Source organism: Phascolarctos cinereus, unplaced genomic scaffold, assembly GCF_003287225.1.
Source record: "Phascolarctos cinereus isolate Bilbo 61053 unplaced genomic scaffold, phaCin_HiC Scaffold_3;HRSCAF=262, whole genome shotgun sequence".
NCBI classification, from domain to species: domain Eukaryota; kingdom Metazoa; phylum Chordata; class Mammalia; order Diprotodontia; family Phascolarctidae; genus Phascolarctos; species Phascolarctos cinereus.
In genome coordinates this window covers 258,964,958-258,986,784 of record NW_027555736.1, presented here as the reverse complement: position 1 = coordinate 258,986,784, position 21,827 = coordinate 258,964,958, and the positions used below count along the sequence as shown (strand labels likewise).

The following is a 21,827-nucleotide window of genomic DNA, read 5'->3' as shown; positions in this document are numbered from 1 at the left end:
TTTATAAAAGCAACAGTTATGTCTTAATCACAATCAAAATAGTATCATCTCACCTCTAATACAGATAACATATTTTAAAAACAGGATTTTTAAAGGATTTTTACTCCAGAAAACGTACAAAGAACAAAATCAATGTATATTATATATCTTTAAAGTAAACACATACGATATATTTGATATATAGTACTGATGGGAAATTCTTGCACTTGGAACAGGTAGGTATATATCTTCTCTTTAAATGTTACCACTGAAAGCAAAAGCAACATGATGGTGACATCTACCCAACAAGGGTCAATTTGAATTTTGAGGTCTAATAAATGTTTAAAACCACCAATGCTTTCTCTCCTAAAGAATATAACTTCTTAGTTGAAATGTCCTAAATTTGTAAAAGCTTAGATAAATCAATTAGTATGCATTTAAAGGGATCATTTATTGGCATTTTTAAATGAAACTGTATTGGACTTTCAACGAAGGAAATAAAAGTTTGAATTTACCAAGCCAATGACAATGAAAATTCAAATTCCTGGAGGTAATAAGCACAATAATCAAAAGATTAACAGTTTTTAAATTTATAAGTGTGACAAGTTTGGGTTAATTTTTTAAACCCTGGTGGCTATACATGAGATATATTATAGTCATCACATTACCAATCTGAAAGACCTAAAGATAAAAGAGAACAGATATTCATCCTTCTTATAATGAATTACCAGGTTTAAAAAAGGATTTCAACAGAATAGGAGAAAGAACGTGATACACTTTCAGGTCTTATCCCCTTCCTTCTCTAAGCTCCTGGATTTTTCTGAATGTTGTGGGGGTTCTTTTGGGGGGAGGTATAGCTTGAGTGTTTATATGACATTTTTTAGATAAATTAAGCTTTTTTACGGTAGAAGACGAGGTACATTGATGGCATTTTATTTTTTTAAATAGCATTTAGTTCTCCCAGACAGCATTAAAATTTTTCATGATGAAAATGTATTGTCCTCTTTTAATAGTAGTTAAAAAAAATAGAATCAAAATATTGGTGCCCACTGACTGGGATACGGCTGAATAAACTGGGGTATATTAATTTCATCGACTACTACTGTGCTGTGAAAAAAAATGACGAATTCAGAGAAACATGGGAACACTTCTATAAAATAATGATGTTAAGCGAGGAGAGTAAAACTAGAAGAATAATTGACATACATTCAGTGAAGATAACACTACAAAAAAACAGAAACAAGATACAATTACCAATACTGATTCCGGACAACTGATGTTAAAATATTTTTCTTTCCTCTTGGTAGAAAAATGATGGGACGGGTAACAAATATAGTATATTCTGTCAATCCAGGTCCCTGTATCAGGAGGCTTTACTTAACAGGTTTTAAGTACTTTTGGAGAAGAGTTTTGGACAACTATTGTGGTATAAAACAATGCATTAATAAAACATTGAAAAGCAAAATGTTGGCTTTTATAACTCCAGAGTGACTAAAATTAAGCAGTACCAAAGAAAGTACTTATTGCAGAAGACAATGGCATATGAGAAGCTGTATCCAGGTCAACAAAGCTTTATTTTAATGACCCATCTGCCAGAACACAGAAATGATGCTACACAAAGAACCTCTTCTTTGTAATAGCATTTGCTGAGATTTAACCTATATTACTCTCACATTAAAACAAAGGTACATCAAGCTTCCACTTAATCCTCAAAACTTAATACTGCAATCACAACACTGACAATAGGAGCAAACAGAAACTACAGTGAGTATAATGTTGCTTTTCTTCAATTCAAGCTTAAGATAAATGAAAAGAAGGCAAATGCAATACATTAGCTAAATGTACTGAAGCTAAAATATGACAAAAATCAACTTCTATATAGTTACAGAAAAACTACTACGAAGTTGGTATTAATGGTATTTTAAACCTGACATTACATCGTGAATCATGCTGCTTCCTAATTCGTGATTAATCTTCCTTCTTCCTCCTCCCCTTCCTCCCATGCCCCACAAAAAAGTGATGATCCTTACAACAACTTTGGGCGAGGGAAAATAAGTCAAAACCAACTGTTCATTGGTTTTAGTTATTAATTTTAATAACTTGATTACAAGGCTAATTTCTGCTTGACCAATACTGGAGCTTTTTTGTTGATTTTTGAGAGATGTTTCATTGGAATGAGTGTATTTTATATTTACAGTGTAAGTTTTATAAGAGAACCTCCCAAAGAAAGGCAAGCATGGATGAAGAAACACTTCAAGAAAACAAAATTAAAGAAATCTGTAAGATACTCATCTTCCTGTTCTACTTACCAGCATAGCTGATTCCACTGCCTGCAGTAATAATAGAATAGAAGCATTTTAAACACTGCTATGAAAAAGATTACTAAGTTATCAAAATTTTTATCGAAGCTAAGACCATCTGGGTTATAAAATTAAATATTACCAAATTCTTATCATATTATAAACACTCTACTTTGCAAATATATTCAAATATTAAGTTTGCTCAATAGAAGCTATAAAGTATTTCAACCATTAAAAAGTTATGTCTACCATATTCTATACTAGTAGAATAAAAAAAAAGCCTGCTCACTTGAAGGAAAAGAAAACTAATCCTATATGATGCCACAAGGTAGGTGAAACTATGCTATAATGAGGTCCTTCTGTACCTCCAAAACACATTCCCCTTGATAAAAGGACTAAAACAAGGCCCGTGCTATAACAAATTTCATATTACAATGTTATAGAAGTTCCATTATTACCTTAGTTAATTTTAATTCATAGCACAGTTTGCAGCTAATAAGCAAATTTATAATTAAATTTAAATAAGTGTTATTATTATAATACAAGTACAGTATCTCCTAAATCATAAAATGGTTATGCCAGAACTTGCTAAATATTCATTTCAAGATTTTATTTGGATCACAGAACATATGCTATGAGGTAAAGAAACTGAATTGGTCTTACCATCTTTTCCATCTATGGGTCTTGACATTTCAACATCAAAATTTTCTTGCATCTGTTGACCCTTAAAACACTTAAGGTGTTCTTGTTCAATTAAATTGCTTTCTTCCTCTTCTAGTGGTTGCCAAGTACCATCAATGAACCACTGTCCACGCATTACTGGTATTTTGTCACTTTCTAGAAACACAATAAATCAAAGAATATATCATTTCTGCATTCTGCTTCTTGGGAACAATAAACAAAGTAACTACAATTTTCAGTGTTGTTCTTATACATCAAATACATGCTTAAGATACCATGGCATCAAATTAACTTTTAAAAAAGTGTAACATTCCAAGTAGAGATTTTAAGCTAGAACACACATACATTTCCAACAGCATGTCATCATTGTTGTTTGACTAGACCTATGATTTCATTAGCTTAGGGAGCTCTTAGTGAGAAAACTACTTGTACCAATGCAGACTGGCATCTTCTTTGAAACTTACAGTCACTGAGTTGCCTGAGGCACTGAGAAGTTAAATGACCTACACAGGGTCACTGTGCCTATGTGTCTTGGTACTCGAACCCAAATCTTACTGAGTGTGATCCTAAGTTTATCTGTTAACACCATTTTGTCTTTCAAATCTTAATTGTATTCCATGAAAGATTAATGTAAAAATGACAAAAAAACAAAACAAAACATAACACTCTACTTATTTAACTGCCTAAAAATAATATTTGAGCAGTTAAGTGAATAGCTGTCTTGCATGACCAGGGGAACAACTCTGGCACTACAGAAACAATCAGTGCTATCCTACATAACTTCAGCAACAGCATACTTGCTCACTATGCTTTAGCAGCTCCCAAGACATAGCACAGGAGCAACTAAAGCCTTTAAATATTATATTTCTTCATATATTTTCTCTACTTCACATGCAGAAAATTAATAAAAGTGTTTCCTTAAGTAATCCTCCCCACCATCATATGACATTTTTGTTTCCTTTGAACAAGCAGCGACATTGCCGGGGCAGGTTCCTTGTGTCTTAATAAAAAAATCCATCAGGTTGACTGTTAGAGATAAGAGAGCTTGCCTTAAAGAGCAATTATCAAATATAATATAATGTATTTTGTCCTAGTCCATTGGCTAAGCTGGAAAGCAACTTACCAAGTACTCTATCTTCACCCTAATGATTCTGTAAATTTTAAATCTTGTTATCCTTCTCAGCTTTATGGAGTCGTCCTTCACTTGGTAGTGAAGGAACTAAAGGTATCTACAACTTTTTTAGGGAGATAACATATAGTGAACTAGGACTGGATTCCCAGATCAAAGCCTGCAAATCTAAAACTCTGTATTAATGAACATAAATTCTAAATACAAACCTTTTAGTCACCTTTTCCTTTTCCCCATTTAACAAGTACAGACTTTAAAATTACATCAGGATCCAGATCTACCTACAACTCTCTCCTCTACTACCACTGCTTTAGACTGAATATATCAGGGGCAAAAAGAATAAAAGGAAAAGATGAATGTAAGTACAATAGTTCTCTGCAAGCAATGGAAAATCAGCACAAACATGGCTCTGTAGGGTGCCACAAAGAAAAATCAAAGGGAATAACATGAACCATAGCAACATTCTTCCTACAATGCTTAAAGGTTTACATACTGCTTTACTCAACGCTGTGAGGTAGGTCATGCAAGTAATATCACCCCCACTTCAAAAATGAAGGAACCAGGGCAGCTACATGGCACAGTGGATAGAGGTCAGGAGGCCCCGAGTTCAAATCCGGCATCAGAACAAACACCTGACATTTACTAGCTGTGTGACTTTGGGCAAGTAACTTAACCCTAACTGCCTAAAAAAAAAATTTTTTTTAAATGAAGGAAATGAGGCTCAGAGAGATTAGGAGACTTACCTATGGTCACCCAAGTGTGTTGGAGTAGATAAAACCAGAAGAGACTGCCTGGTTTACTCCTTTGGCTTCTGGCCACTGACTTACTCTAACCTCCAGGGCAACTGGTTATTAATCCTATTATTAAAATTCTTACTGTTTGTAGATTCCATAATGCCCCTCCATAACTATTCCAGTGTTACCACTCTTATAGTCAAGCACCTCTTCCTTTATCTCTAAAAAAACCCTTGATGTAAATTTAAATATAATTCCAATCGTTTTGTCTTCCATTGAGATGGACAACTGGTCAGCATCTTCTCCTTAAGAATATGAAGGATTAGTTCAGGGAGAAGAGAGCCAAGATAGCAGAGTAAAGGCAGTGACTCACCTGAGCTCTCCCCCAAAGCCCTCCAAATACCTTTAAATGATGACTTTAAACAAATTCCAGAATGGCAGAACCCACAAAAAGATGGAGTGAAACAATTTTCCATCCCAGGACAACTTAGAAGGTCAGCAGGAAAGGTTTGGTTGCACCAGGACGAGAGTAGAGTCCCGTCCAGTGCAGACTGGGTCCCAGGAAACTCAGAGCAGGCCTTAGGGTAACTGATTTAGCAGTAGCAGTGGCTGTTTCTGGACCTCAGATGGTAACGCGGCTGGACAACTAGTCAGAAGGAGATTTACAGGGAACCCTATGCAGGTTGTATTGCCTATACTTAGATCTGGGTCACAGTCCTAGGTCTCAGTCCCATGGCAGGGAGGAGCACTAGCACACCAGAGCTTGTGGCCACAGGTGAGCATGTGTACCTGGTCACAGTTACATGGTGGCAAAAAATGCTTGTGGCTGCTCACAGATCAGTGCACAGTAAACACATCTGTCTCTAGATCGTACGTCTTGGAAAAGCCGAAAACTTACAGGTCTCCAGAATTATCTCTGAAAACAGCTGCACAAAAAAGCTGAAATTTGGGACAATGCCCCCTAGACTCTGGAAGCAAAGCCACACTTTAGCATAGAGTTCAAGGTCAAGAAATCAGCTAGAAAACAAGCAGACAACAGAAAAATATCCTGACTATAGAAAGTTACCATGGTAAGAGAGAAAATCAAAACACAAACTCAGAAGAAGACAATGAAGACAGCAGAAGATAAAACTCCTACATCCAAAGCCTCCAAGAAAAATATGAAATGGCCCAGGTTATCAAAGAACTTAAAAAGACTTTTTAAAAACCAAGTAAGAGACCAGCCTCAGACACGTAACACTTATTAACTGTATAATTCTGGGCAAGTCACTTAATCTCACTGCCTAGCCAAAAAAGAAAAAAATCAAGTAAGAGAGGAAGAGGAAAAATTGGGAAGCGAAATGAGTGTGATGCAAGAAAATCATGAAAAAAAGAGTCAACAGCTTGGTAAAGGACACATAAAAAATGATGAAATAACACCTTAAAAAACCAGAATAGGCCAAATAGTAAAAGCGGCACACAAATCCAATGAAGAGAAGAATGCGCTGAAGAGCAGAACTGGCCAAATGAAAAAGGATTTTAGTTTGTCCACATTCATTTCCACAAGATTTTGATTTTGAGTTCAAATTTTCTCCCCTCATCCCTCCCCCCACCCTAAGATGGCATGCATTCTGAATACCCCTTCCCCTAATCTGCTCTACCTTCTATCTGCCCCCTCATTCTCTGATCCCCTTCCCTTTCTATTTTCCTGTAGAGGATAGATTTCTATACTCCATTGTCTATATATCTTATTTCCCAGCTGCATGTGAAAACAATTTTTAACATTTTTTTTTGAAACTTTGGGTTCCAAATTTTCTCCCTTCCTACCACCCCACCCACCTTTATTGAGAAGGCAAGTAACTCAATACAGGTTATACATGTGTAGTCATGCAAAACACTTCCATAGTAGTCATGCTGTGGAAAACTAACTATAACATCATCCTAAACCACTCCCCACTTATTCTATTCTCTCTTTTGATCGTGTCCCTCTTCAGAAGTGTTTGCTTCTGATTACCCCCTCCACCAATCTGCCCTCCCCTTTATCATCACCCTGCTCTCTTATCCCCTTTCCCCCTATTTTCCTGTAGAGTAAGAGAGATTTTTATACCCAAATAAATGTGTATGTCATTCCTTCCTTGAGCCAAATCTAATGAGAACAAGATTCACTCATTCCTTGTCACCTTCCCCCACTTTCCTTCAACTGTAAAAGCCTTTTCTTGTCTGTTTTATGTCAGATAATTTATCCCATTCTACCTCTCCCTTTCTCTTCCCAGTATAATCCTCTCACCCCTTTATTCTCCAGATATCACCCCTTCATCTTCAACTCACCCTGCGCCCTCTATCTATCTATCTATAATTTTTTTCCTCCAACTACCCTAATATTGACAAAGGTCTCATGAGTTACAAATATTATATTTCCATATAAGAATATAAACAGTTCAACTTAATAATTCCCTTATGACTTCTCTTTCCTGTTTACCTATTCATGCTTCTCTTGAGTCTGCATTTGAAAGTCAAATTTCCTATCCAATTCTGGTCTTTTTATCAAGAATGCTTGAAAGTCCTCTATTTCACTGAATATCTATTTTTTCCCCCTAAAGGATTATTCAGTTTTGCTGGGTAGGTGATTCTTAGCTGTAATTCTTTCTCTTTTGCCCTCCAGAATACTATATTCCAAGCCCTCCAGTCCCTTGATGTAGAAGCTGCTAAATCTTGTGTTATCCTGATTGTGTTTCCACAATACTTGAATTGTTGCTTTCTGGCTACTTTGCAATATTTTCTTCTTAACCCGGGAACTCTGGAATTTGGCTATAATATCCCTAGGAGTTTTCCTTTGGGGATCTCTTTCAGGAGGTGATAGATGGATTCTTTTAATTTCTATTTTGCCCTCTGGTTCTAGAATATCAGGACAGTTGTCCTTGATAATTTCTTGAAAGATGGTGTCTAGGCTCTTTTTTTGATCATGGCTTTCAGACAGTCAGATAATTTTTAAATTATCTCTCCTGGATCTATTTTCCAGGTCAGTTGTTTTTCCAATGAGATATTTCTCATTGTCTTCTATTTTTTCATTCTTTTGGTTTTGTTTTACAATGTCTTGATATCTCATAAAATCACTAGCTTCCAATTGCTCCATTTTAATTTTTAAGTTACTATTTTCTTCAGTGAGCTTTTTTACTTTCTTTGCTATTTGGCCAATTCTGCTTTTTAAGGCATTCTTCTCCTTATTGGCTTTTTGGACCTCTTTTGCCATTTGGGTTAGGCTATTTTTTAAGATGCTACTTTCTTCAGTATTTTTTGAGTCTCCTTTAGCAAGCTGTTGACTAGTTTTTTTATGATTTTCTTGCATCATTCTCATTTCTCTTCCCTGTTTTTCCTCTACTTCTCTTACTTGCTTCTCCAAATCCTTTTTGAGCTCTTCCATAGGCCTGGGATTGATTCACATTTTTCTTGAAGGCTTTGGATGGAGGTGCTTTGACTTTGTTGTCTTCCTCTGGTTGCATGTTTTGATCTTCTTTGTCACCAAAGAAAGATCCTATGGTCTGACTTTTTTTTTTTTTACGCAGCTTGCTCATGTTCCCAGCCAATTACTTGAGTTTTAAACTCTTTGTTAAGGTAGGAGTCTGTTTCCAGTGTGGAGAATGTACTGTCCCAAGCTCTAGGGGTTTTGTGCAGCTGTTTTCAGAGATACTTCTAGGGATCTACGAATTTTCAGTTCTTCCATGGTGCTTACTCCTTTCCTGGCCTGTGCTCTTGGTCTATGAGCACTCTTTTCTGCCTCGGAACTGTGAGGAGGATTTCCTCTCCACTGTTGCCACAAGCTCCACCAAGCCAGCATTTCTCCTTGCCCCAGGACAGCCACTCAGGACTGTGATTCAGATCCAAGCAAGGGCAAAGTAAGAGAATCCTGCCTCAGCACCAGCAAAGACATTCCTGCAATCCCCCTCTTATCAGCCACTCGATCCCCCCACCACCTGTGGGCCTAGAGCTCCAGAAGCAGCTACCACCCTGGGGCTGCACCAGGACTTGGGCTGGACGAGCTCCTCTCTCACTGAGGTCCAACAGACATTTCCTACTGACCTTCAAAGTTGTCTTTGGCATTCGTGGGTAGAGAAGTCCGGAAACCACTACAGCTGCCCTTGATTCAGTCCTCTGAGGGCTGCTCCAGGTTCAGTGAGGCCTGGTCTTTGCCTGTGTGGCCCATGCTGAGCTGCATTCCTCTCCCAGCCCAACACAGCAGACCTTTCCAATCAACCATCTAGGTTGCCTTGGGCTGGAAATTTGTTTCACTCTATCTTTTTGTAGGTTCTGCTGCTCTAGAATTTATTTAGAGCCATTTTTTACAAGTATTTGGAGGGGTTCAGGGGAAAGCTCAAGCAAATCACTGCTTTTACTCTGCCACCTTGGCCCCAAGATTTTGACATCATCTTTCAATAAGTTATAAAGGAATTATCAAGAAAAACTGACCTGATATTCTAGAGCCAGGGGGTAAAATAGTTTAAGTTTGTTTGTTTGTTTGTTTGTTTGTTTTTTGCTTAGGCAATCAGGGTTAAGTGACTTGCCTAGGGTCACACTGTTAGTAAGTCTCAAGTGTCTGAGGCCAGATTTGAAATCAGGTCCTCTTGACTCCAGGGCTGAAGCCCTATCCACTGTGTCCCCTAGCTGCCCCTCAGATGGTAAAATAGAAATGAAAAGAATCCACTGATTGATCACCTGCTGAAAGAGATCCCCTAATGAAAATTCTCAGGAATATTACAGCCAAATTACAGAACTCCTAGTTCAAGGAGAAATACTGCAAGCATCTAAAAAGAATTCAAATATCATGGAGTCACAGTCAGGATAATACAAGATTTAGCAGTTTCTACATTAAAGGTCTGGAGGGCTTAGAATATGACATACTGGAGGACAAAAGAGCTAGAATTAGAACCAAGAATCCCCTACCCAGCAAAACTGAGTATAATCCTTCAGAGGAAAAAAAAATGGACATTCAAAGTGTGAAGGAAATCATAATTTTCATAATAATCAATATGGTATGCGTAATGAACATATTAATAGGTTAGATTTTTCAGAACTGCCTCTCTTGTGAGTCAGAAGCTGACAGTGCTGCTTGAAATGATCAATCAAAACTTAATGAGTCTATGAATATTATCTTCTGGGGGGCAGGGGAGGATTAACACAATTTTAGGCACAATGTTGTACGTAGAGAAAAGGAGGAACATATTAAAGAGTAATATAAAGTAGATGTTCCAGGAAGTTGTACACCTCAAAGTATCCAGCCAATGGAGAAAGAAGGGAGGGATCTTGCATTCTGAGACAGGAATATAATTGCTTGCTTTTGTTCTGTAGGGGTATGTCTGCCCCTAGCAGCATACCTGCTCCTTGCAAGAATGTATAATAAATGAGCCTGCATCATTCATCTACCTTGGGAATCTTTGCTTTTATTCCTAATAAAAATTATTCCTAACACTATGAAAATAAAATTTACAGCAAGTTTCTCTGATAAAGGCTTCATTTCTCAAACATAAAGAAAACTGAGTCAAATTAAAAGCCATTGATCTATTGATAATAATTGATATGAAAAGGCAGACAAAGTAATTAAAGTAATTAAAGCTATCTATACATGAAGTCACATGAAAAATGCTCTAAATCACTACTGATTAGAGAAATGCAAATTCAAACAGCTCTAAGCTACCACTACACATCTATCAGATTGGCTAAAATGCCAGAAAAAGAAAATGTCAAATGTTGGAGGGGATGTAAGGAAAAATAAAACACTGATGCACTGTTAAGTTGTATACTGATTCAACCATTCGGGAAAAAATTTGTAATTATGTCCAATGGGCTAAAAAACCATGCATACCTTTTGACCAAGCAATATCACACTAGGTCTGTATCCAAAAGAGATTTAAAAAAAAAAAAGCGGGGAAAGGAAAAGACCTATATGTACAAAAGTATTTAAAGCAGCTCTTTTAGTGGTGGCAAAGAATTGGAAATTAAGTAGATGTCCATCAATTGGGGAATGGCTGAAAGGTTGTTGTATATGATCATGACGGAATACTAATGTGCTTTAAGAAATGGCGAGCAAGGGGGCAGAGCCAAGATGGCAGAGTAAATAAAGCAGTGACTTGCTTGAGCTCTCCCCCAAACTCCTCTAAATACATGTAAAAAATGGCTCTAAACAAATTCTAGAGCATCTAAACCCACAAAAAAGACAGAGTGAAACACATTTCCAGCCCAAGACAAGCTGGATGTTTGATGGGAAAGGTCTGTTGCACCGGGCTGGGGGAAGAGTGCAGTTCATTCAGCGTGGGCCGTACAGGCAAAGACAGCCTCAGCGAACCTGGAGCAGGACTCAGGGGGCTGAATCACTAGCAAGTGTAGTGGTTTCCAGACTTCTTAGCCCACAAATGCCAAAGACAACTTAGAAGATCAGTAGGAAAGGTCTGTCACACCTGAGAGAAGAATGTGGTCCAGCCCCAGTCCTGGCACAGCCCTGGAGTGGAGGCTGCTTCTGGAGCTCTAGGCCCACAGATAATGGGCAGAAATCATATGATTATCTCAATAGATGCAGAAAAAGCTTTTGACAAAACACAACTCCCATTTCTATTAAAAACACTAGAGAACACAGGAATAAATGGAATCTTCTTTAAAATGATAAATAACATCTATCTAAAACCAACAAGCATCATATGTAATAGGGATAAGCTAGAAGTGTTTCCAATAACATCAGGGGTAAAACAAGGATTTCCAGTATCACCACTATTATTCAATATTGTACTAGAAACGTTAGCTTCAGCAACAAGAAGAAAAAGTAATTGAAGGAATTAGAATAGGCAAAGGAAGAACCAAAGCTATCACTCTTTGCAGATGATAGGAAATAGTCTACTCTTGCTCACATCCAAAGCCTAGTTAGGAATTTATAGAGTTCAGACCAAGAGAGCAGAAATTTGGCCTAGGATCAGACAACTCTGGGAGCACTGAAAGATTACAGGTCCATAGCATATCTAAGATCCTGCAATAACACAACAATCAAAATGCCAAGAAAGTAGTAAAAGCACCACCACAGACCTTCTCCCTACAAAACTGCCCAGCCCTAACATCAAGTCTGAAGTCAGGAAGTGAGCTGGAAAAAAAGGTAAACAAAAAAAGAACCTAACATAACGAACAATTATAGAAGCAGAGAAGCTCAAGACACATCTCTGCAAGATGAGAATGACTCCAAAACATCTATAAAATGCCTCAGAGAAAAACAGAACCTGGACACCAAACTCAACTAGAATTTCCTAAAAGAGCTGAAGCAAAAGGTTTTTTTTTAAGGTAAAAATTGTTTGAATGAAATAAGAGCACATCAGGAAGAAGTTGGAAAAGAAATGACTGATATGGAATAAAGAATTGGAAAGGGAGTTAACAACTTAGAAACAGGTATGAAAACTTGTCCAAGCAACAAACTCCCTAAAAATTTGAATGGACCAAATAGAAGCCAATAACTCTATGATGTAACAAGAAATATTAAAACAAAGTCAAAAGGCTGAAAAAAATAGCAGGAAATGAAAGGTATTTAATTTAAAAAAAACAAAACTGAGTTAGAAAACAGATAAAGGAGAAAATAATTTGAGAAGCATGGAATATCCAAACACTACAAACAAGAAAAAATAGAGCTTAGATATTACATTTCAAGAAATCTTAAAAGGAAATTGCTCAAATATTTTAGAAACAGAAGGCAAATTGAAAATCAAAAGAATTCAACAGCTACTTCCTAAAAGAAACCCCTGAAATGAAAATTCCTAGGAAATATCACAATAAAAAATTCAGAACTTCCAGATCAAAGAAAAAATAGTCCAAACAAGGAAGAAAGAATTTAAGTAAAGAGAGGCCAGTCAGGATCACACACAATTTAGCAGACATTACTATAAAGGAGTTGAGAATTTTGAACATGATGTTTCAGAAGGTAAAAGATAAGAGCCAAGAATAAATTACTGAGCAAAACTAAATATAATGTTACTGGGGGAGTGGGGGGGGGAATAGACCATTAATGAAATACAGCTCTTCTAAGCATTTCTGATAAAAAGACTCGAACTATGGAGAAATTCTGAAGTACAAATACAGAAGTGAAGAAAAACATGAAAAGGTCAATATGAATGAATAATAATGAAGGACTAAAAGGGATAAACTGTTTACATGTAAGTATGAGGTGAAACATGTATCCCTTCTGATTTGTTTCACCATCAGGTTTCATCAATTAGACAAGGCCTAGAGTGGTTCTGTTATGACTTAATGATCTTAAGAAGGGAAACAAGGAGGAAGAGGAACAGAATGAGGGGGAAGAAAGGGGGGGGAATTATTACACATAATGAGAGTGCACAAGTAGATATTTATACAAACAAAAAGGAGGGGGTAGAGAAGAGCCGCTGACACTACACACACACACACGTATACACACGCACATACAGAACTGGGTTCAGAAATACATCTTACTCAACAGTGAAATAGGAGGGAGAGCACAGAAGGGGTAGGGGAGTTATGGGAAAGTTTAATCATGTGAGGGATAAGTCCTAAGCAAAACAAATTCTAAGGATACACAAAAATATTTATAGAGCTTTTTGAAGTAGCAAAGAATAGGAATCTGAGAGGATGCCCATAAATTGGAGAATGGATTAACAAGTTATGGTATATAAACATGATGGAATACTATTGTGCCAAACTCTTATCAGCTTAATTACCAACCACAATTCCAGAGGAATAATGATGAAACATGCTACTAAGGATTCAGAAATGCAGAATGACATAAAATTTTTCTGGCACGGCAAAAGTGGAAATTTGTTTTGGTTGACTATCTCTCTGTGTAATGCTTTTTTTTGGTTTTTTCTTGGGTTCTCCATGAGGGTGACTGAGTGAGAAGATGGATCTTGGTTGACCAAAACAAATCAAACAGAAACAAAAACAAGATTGGGAATGCTGATGAACACAAAGAGCAGTCACAATTCTTGAGGACTCATGTTGAAACACGTTACATGCCTCCTGACAGGTTAGAAACAAATTGTGCAGATTAATACATATTTTTAGACAGTCAATGAGAAATTTTGTTGCTTTTTAAAAAAATTATACATGGTTATAATAGGGGGCTAGTCTTTCTTGTTTTGACAAAAAAATTAAAATTTAACTTACAAAAGAATCAATTTTATATTTTTTGAACCAATACCATCTGTCACTAAAGGTTGCAATCAGTTCTGTGACAAGGGAAGGCCAAATCAGTATTTACAGAGTCAAAGATTTAAAGCTGAAAGTGGCCTCAAAAGCCATTTAGACAAACCCATATGCAAAAGGAATCTCCAATATAAACATACGCAATAAACGGTGATCCAATCTTTGCTTGAAAACCTCCAAAGATAAACTCTGGGTCACGTAAGCCAGAGTACTTTTCGAGAATTTGTGAGACAGTGAGGATGGTGCCAGGGTTTATATGGAAAAGGAATGCCAGAGAAACTAATTAGGCCATCTAGGGGTCCGAGTGTTTTGAGCCATGGATGAGAAAATGTAGGGAGTCTGTGGAGGTAACTTTGTTGATATCAGACGCTGAGGGAGTTGTCAGAGGCATGGACCTTGGGGGTCTGGCACAAGGGAGAGTCCTTGGACCAGCCAAAAATCCTTGGGCCAGGCACCCCCTGTCTGTTTTCTTAAGAGAATGTATTCTGCAACATGAGAAAATTTTCTCACAGGATAGGGGCCTAATGAGAAATTGGGAGGCTTCCAGAGACATGATCTTAGGGCTGGAGTCCAAGCACCCCATCGGTGAGCCATGAATTGTTCAGCATGGGAGGAGGCTGAGAGGCTTTGAGATCCAGCTCCCAAGAAAACCACTTTGAAGCTGAGGGTCAAGGGCAGAAAAAGAGCAAAGAGGTAAAATGAAGACAAAACAAAAGGGAAATAAAAATTACCAAAGATCTCAGGAAGATGAAAACTCAATGACTTTGAATATAAACATATTAATCAACAGGGAAAACAGTAACAACAGAAGGAAATATGGTCGCCACATACAGTATATAATTTCGATGCCTATGAATAAATATTGCGAAGCAAAGGAAATTAACCTAACACTTGATGACCTAGAGTGGAAAACTGAGATCAAACCACACTGTTACTGAGCGATTCAAGAGAGAAATGATATTATTAGAGCCAAATTCATACCCTGCAAAGCAAAAATAATAGGCAGAATAGAAAAACTAGAACCTGCAACAGCAAGTCTCACCAAGACAAAAAATGAAACATTGGTTATGCAAACATACAACTGGGAAGGACAATCTATAAGAGAAGAAACAAAAAATAATAATGTAAAAGAAAATATGGCCATTATCCAAACTAAATATATTGATCTCCAAGATAGGATACATACAGACAACCTAAGGATCCTAAGTCTATGAAAGGAACATGACAGGACAAAAAATCTTAACAATATAATACAGACATAATACAAGAGAACTTCCCGGAACTTCTGTATATAGATAATGACATACCAACTGAAAGAATTCATATAAAAATGCAAGCTTGCAAACTCCAAAAACACATAGTGATTAAATTTAACAATTCAATTCAGAGAAACATAAGTTCTCCAAAGCAATCAGGAAAAAGACTTTCAAATAAAAAGGAAAGGAAATTCAAATAACTAAGAGTATTCTGCACCCACATGGGGGAATAAAATAATGTGTTTGGAAGATTAATGGAGCAGCCCAGGGTGAATTACTCAGCAAATCTGTGCCTTAACTATGCTGGGAAAAAAGAGGATCATTAAATGATAGGTATTTGAAACATTTTTAGAAAGAAAAACAGAACTGAGATTATTTACTTCTCACACACACCAAACAACAGATATACACCAGGAGTAAATAAACATACATGGCCAAGGACAGAAAAAGAAACAAAGTAACAGGAGAGAGCTGGCTTAGAGAACTTTTTTTTTCTAAATGTATAAAAGGGTATGGAGGTAAAGGTAGAAGAACAATGGAGTTTGACAATGAAGAGACGGGCCTGAGGATCATGGGCAGAATCTGGCAACACCCTTGCCTAGAAGTAAATCAATGTTTTTATGGGGCTACATTACAAGATGAGAGGGCACATGAAAGTAGGGAAGAAGAGCAAGGGGGTAGAGGGCTAGCAGTAAGAGGAAGGTGATCTCTGTGGTCTCAAAAAGAGATCCTATAGCATAATGGGTAAGGAGGAAGAAAGGGATTGAAAAGTAGGTGTAGAGGGCCGGCTTTGGGGACTTGGAGGGCTTAGGCCAGCCGGGTTCTTACCTGTAGATTGTACTAAGCCCGACAGCTGTGAAACTCAGGATGTCGGCTCACCACCCCCCGTTCCGTCTCTTGAGAACAGGATGCAGGAAGGGAGGAAATGGATGGGGTACAGGACAGGATGCAGGAAAGAATGTAACACACAAGGTACAAGAAGTAAGGAAATCACTTAATTAGGTTTGTACTTTTCATGCAAAATAATGTTACTGTTGCTTGATCCAGTACTATGTAAGCCTGAGCCCTCAGATCAATAAACAGAGTTTGTTCTTCACTGTCTCACCTGGCCCGTGATTCTTTCTCTTTTCACACTCTGCCAGCATCAGACCACGGCCGGGGACACAGGTGCTCCCGGCAAGTAGGGAAGAGAGGGGCAGCTAAGTGGTGCAGTGGAGAGCACTGGCCCTGGATTCAGGAGGACCTGAGTTCAAATTTGGCCTCAAGACACACACACTTACTAGCTATGTGACCCTGGGTAAATCACTTAATCCCATTGCCAAGCCAAAAAAAAAAGTAGGGAAGAGGTGGTGGTGGGAGGCAGTCCCTGTAACAAATGCTCCTATGGGTGAAAAGTAATGCTCTATGAAAAGAGATAGGGACCTTGTGGAAGGTATAATCTAAGGGATTTGTGGTTAAAAAGTCTGTGGTACCTATGGGTACCTGGGAGAATGTGGAGAACATGAACTCAGGGAGGAGATTTTTTAGGCAATTGGAGGAAAAAGGCTAACTAGTGAAGGGTATAGATAAATTGTGGACTGCATTATTAGGGACATGGTAGAAGAGGTTTCAAAGGGCAATGTCTGCTCGGATATCTACAATAATTGACATGGTTCCAGAAATGAGTCACAATGGAAAAGAGGAATCTCTGAACAAGCTCTATAAGGCAGAAACTGCCTAGAGTAGAAAGCCTGGAATGGGTACTATGGAAGTTTTGATTACATGAGGGCTACAGAGAATAAAAAGAGATCAGATAATTACAGAACCAGAGAATGAGGGCCTAGGTATATAATAAAGGATGGATAATGAAGAAAGTAAGAAGTTCTTTTTTGAAAGGGGCCAAAAAAAAAAATTTAAAAAAACTGATAAACAGGACTAGTTGAAAGGCAAGTCTGAGAAGAAAACAAGGTGGGGAAGAATTATATAACCAGATACAAGCAGGAAAGAAAAAGGAACTGTGTGGGACAAGTGAAAGTTTCTCATATGAAATGGAAGCTATGCCCCCAAAATTTAGTCAAGGCTGTAGCATTAGCTGGGCCCAAGTTTCGTCTTCCTGTAAATCATATAATAGGGTCATACATCTGTTGCCCATCCCCTCCCTTGTTTTGTAACCATCACCCCAGCCTTATCCTTACCAAATAAGGCAATATTCTAGCTTCCAAGTTTGGTTTGGGTAAAATGTATCTCTTGGGTTCTAAATATAGATTGTAAGGTCTCTTGCCTCAACCAATGAGGATAAAGAGATTTAGGTAAACAAGTGGGGAGGGGGGTTTCTTGGAGTGATTTGTCTAAGGGTATCTAACTGGTTGCTTGCTGTTGTATCTTGGCTCCCTACTCCAGTCCGCCCTGGGTAGGTGATGCCCAATTCTCGTGGGAGACTTGCTGGAATACAACTTCTGTTCCTACCTAGAGAAGCCTCTGAATTTTTATTTGGGTAGGTGGTCTCAATCCCACTCAAACTTAATAAGCAAAACCTCAAAGAGAAAGTAATAACAAATGGGAGGAGCAGATCCAGGAGTGAAAGGAAGAGAGCCAATGGAACAGGGCCACCTTAAAAAAATTTCTTTTGAAGTAACTAAAGAAATATAGTACTATGTTGATAACAGAAAGAAAAAAATCATAATCTGAGAAAACCTCAATATTAGAGACAAATGGAAGAAAACATAAACCCAACTCTCATAACTTAAATGTACATCAAGGAAAACAAAAAGTGACCAAAAAAACCCAACAATCCAACCCTACAACCTGTGACATACAACAAACACATTTAAAAAACAAAGACATACACAAAATAAAACTGAGGATATGAGAATAAATTTACTATGCATTACGTGAATCCAAAAAAGCAGGAGTGGCAATCATATTGATGGAATCCTAATAAAATTGCCCCCAATCCCAACATTCTAACTTTCTTATGGGCCCCACTGAACAGCAGGCATGTCCTGATTGAACCACACAATTTGGCCTTGACCACACCTCAGGTCCCCAGACTCAATACAGCCACTGCCCCTAGCTAGGCACTGTCCCCAAATCCATTTCACATATTTGCACAGGTGTGTCCTTGTACTCAACCACAATCACATCATCCATTTATCCCAAGACAGGACCACAATACCTAACTATCCATCTTGACCAGACAGCTTGGTTAGCTAGCCAATCAGAAAGCTGCACAACCAGGAATTTTTGACTACAGAACCACAGAAGGGATCCCTCCCCTATTACTTAATCCTTTAACAAACCCCTTCTGCCTTTCTAATAATCATAATTTCTGTTCTGTTATCAGCATCATTATACTATAAATTTGCCTGCGTTGTCTTACGAAGTTTCTGGTTCCTCGTAGAAGCTAGCCAACTTCTAAGGGGCATCAATCCTCAATAAATGCCTATACTTGGATTAGAGGTGGTCTGACTGAATTCTTTAAGATGGATGACCCCACAACATACCATGAAACCTCAACAATATTATCTTAGAAAACATAAACAACCATGTAAAAAAAAGGGTAGGGGGAGAAAAATTAAACAAGGAAATTACTTTATGCTGCAACGAACCACAGACAATAATAGTTATCTGCTCCAAATGCCTTAGCATCCAATTTAAAAACAAAACAAAACAAAAACTACCACAAAAACTACAAAACTACTACAAGACATAAATGGTAATACAACAGTGGCAAAATTAAATATCCCACTCTGTTTTAGATAAGTATAACAAAGATAAACAAAAGGAAAAATAGGGAGCTGAACAAACTGCTACAGAAATGCAAGTTAAAAGACTTACAGTGTCTTCTAAATGGGACTGCAAAAGAATATACGTATCTCTCTACAACAGATGAAACTTTTACAAAGATTAACTTTGCGTTAATGCGGAGATATTGCAAACCAAAGGCAGAAATAGTTTATATATATATATGTTAGACTATAATGCAATAAAAATTAAAATTGATTCCAGGACCACGAATAAAAAGTACAGACCCAAATGGAGACTTAACAACGAAATCTTAAATAATGAGCAGGTCAAAGGAAAAAAAAATCACACAGGAACAATAAATAACTATGAATTATTAACAACATAAAATTATGATGAAGAAATGACCTACCAAAATGTCTACAATACACATAAAAGCAGCATTGGGGGGAAAAAATCATATCCTTATACAAACATACATTAACAAAATAGAAAGAGGGAATTAATGACCTGAATATTCATTTTTAAAAATTAGAAAGCCAACAAATAAATCCAAAATCATCACACAAGGAGATACCATATTTTATCTCATAACTGTTGCCACAGCATAATCATCACACCCTGTTTTTTCAGTCAAAAATTGGTTTCATTGGTAATCATTGTCGGACGGTATAATTCTGTTTGTCATGCTGCATAAAACAGAGCAGCAATGTATTCACCAATGGCATATGGATATGCATTTATCTCTTGCTCACTGTGAGCAGCAAGCCTAGAATTCTCAGCACTCAGGCATTGTCAGTACCTTTCCAAAAACCAATACACGTGGTTTGTTTACAGCTTCAGATAGTACTGTCATTCAATCCACTGAAGAGCTGCAGGGGCAAAGAGAGTGGGTGAGCAAGGTGAAGCTTGCCAGGACTAAGTTACATGATATGGTAATGATAAGGATAGGATCTAGACTCCAGAAAGGAAAAACCCTGGACTTTCCCACATGGCCAAGCCTCTGGCATTCACTTGAAGCTATAATCCCATCAACTGGCTTTTCATTGTGGCTATACCCAATCTCCCAATTCTATTACCCTTTACCTAGCCTAGCCCTCCCTGGAGTTCTGTTCACTCCAGTTTACTGGCTACTCCCATCCAGAGCTCCTTAGACCCCTCCTCCCCTCACCCCAAACTACTTGGCTACTCCTAGATCCCTCCCACAGGCTTTCTGTATATAAGGTCCATCTTGTCTCCACTAAGATGCTCAGATTCCTAAAATCTAGCTACTGCTTACTCATGTTCAGACTCCTTAAAAGTCTGCCCAACGTGATGGATGTTCTAATAAACCTTGCCTTTGTCTGGAAGAATGCTTGGGTTGAATTCTTTCAGACAGGATCCACGTGTTGTAATGTTGGGGTCCCAATAGCCCTGAACCCCTAAACCGCATCAGTAAGACTTACATCTTCCTGCACTACCTAGACTGTACAATTAATCTGCCAGCAATACAGTTCAGTAATAAATCGTTTAAGTAACACCAGCACAATTAAAAAAAAAAAGCTTCACATAATGGTTGTACCCCACTTTTTTGCAAAAATTTGGCATAAAATCTATGATTATGAAGTGAAATACAGTATTAAAAAGTAGAGAGGAAATAAAATGGAAACAAAAACCCATAAAAATGACAAAGAAACCTACAAGCTGGTTCTTTCAAGATTTGTAAAACTGATAAACACTTAGCTAATCTAATTAAAAAGAAATCAATAAAATAGCAAACAAGCAAGGTAAAATCACAATGAAACCAGAAGAAAAAAAAAATAATCAAAACATATTATGCACTTATATGCTAACTAAACTGAGAGCACAAAAGAAACAGTAAATACCTTCAGAAATAAAAATACCCAAACTCTCAGAACACCTAAACAGAAATCTTAAATGACTCAATCTCAGATCTACCTGTAAAGGAATTCGCAAATTAAAAAGCTCATTATTCTGACAGACTCACAGAAGAATGCTATCAAACTTCTAAAGAAACATATTTCACAAAGTATTTCCCTATTAGAATCCTTAAGGAGACAAATAGAGTCCTAATACCTAAACCAGGTAAAGAGAAACACAGAAGAAAAAAAATAAGCCAATATCATTAATGAATACAGACTCAAAAATTTTTAACAAAATCTTGTCAAACAGACTATAGTCATTTATCCAAGAAAAGATTCATTATGACCAAGTGGGATTAGTACCAGGAATGCAAGGATGGTTCAACATTAGGAAAACAACCAACATAATTAATCATATTAAAACCAAAACATCCAAAACCACCAGATCATCTCAATATATACAGAAAAAACCTTTGTTAAAGAACACTATTTTTCATACAAATGGGAAAGGGACCCACATGTACAAAAATACCCACAGCAGCTCTTTTTGTGGTGGCAAAGAATTAGAAATTGAGAGGATGCCCATCAATTGGGGAATGGCTGAACAAGTTGCGGTATATGAATGCAATGGAATACTATCGTGCTATAAGAAATGATGAACAGGCTGACTTCAGAAAAACCTGGAAAGACTTATGTGGTCTGATGCTGAGTGAAGTGAGCAGAGCCAAGAGGACCGTGTACACAGTAACAGCCACGTTATGGGATGACTAATATTGATAAACTGAACCCTTCTCAGCAACGCAAGGATCTAAGACATCTCCAGAGGCCTCAGGATGGAAAATGCTGTCCCCATCTAAAGAAAGAATATGGAAGTTGAATTGCTATCCCTTATTTTTACCTTCTGTTGAGTTTTGTGTCATCTTTCTGATGGTTCCTCCTATTGGTTTTAATTTTTACTTACAACTTCACTAATGTGAAAATAT

General features: G+C 37.4%; 1 protein-coding gene across 4 annotated transcripts in view; it reads right to left on the bottom strand.

The window, feature by feature from the left end:
- Positions 1-21,827, bottom strand: part of DDHD1 (DDHD domain containing 1) — a 124,947-nt gene that overhangs the window by 96,123 nt on the left and 6,997 nt on the right. For 2 of the 4 annotated variants that reach the window (XM_020974832.2, XM_020974834.2), the window contains exons 2-3: positions 2,943-3,116; positions 2,289-2,309 (exon numbers count right to left, since the gene is read on the bottom strand). In XM_020974832.2, coding sequence (XP_020830491.1) covers positions 2,289-2,309; positions 2,943-3,116 — 195 coding nt within the window. The remainder of the gene's footprint in view (positions 1-2,288; positions 2,310-2,942; positions 3,117-21,827) is intronic. The other 2 variants (XM_020974833.2, XM_020974835.2) reach the window with 1 other exon arrangement.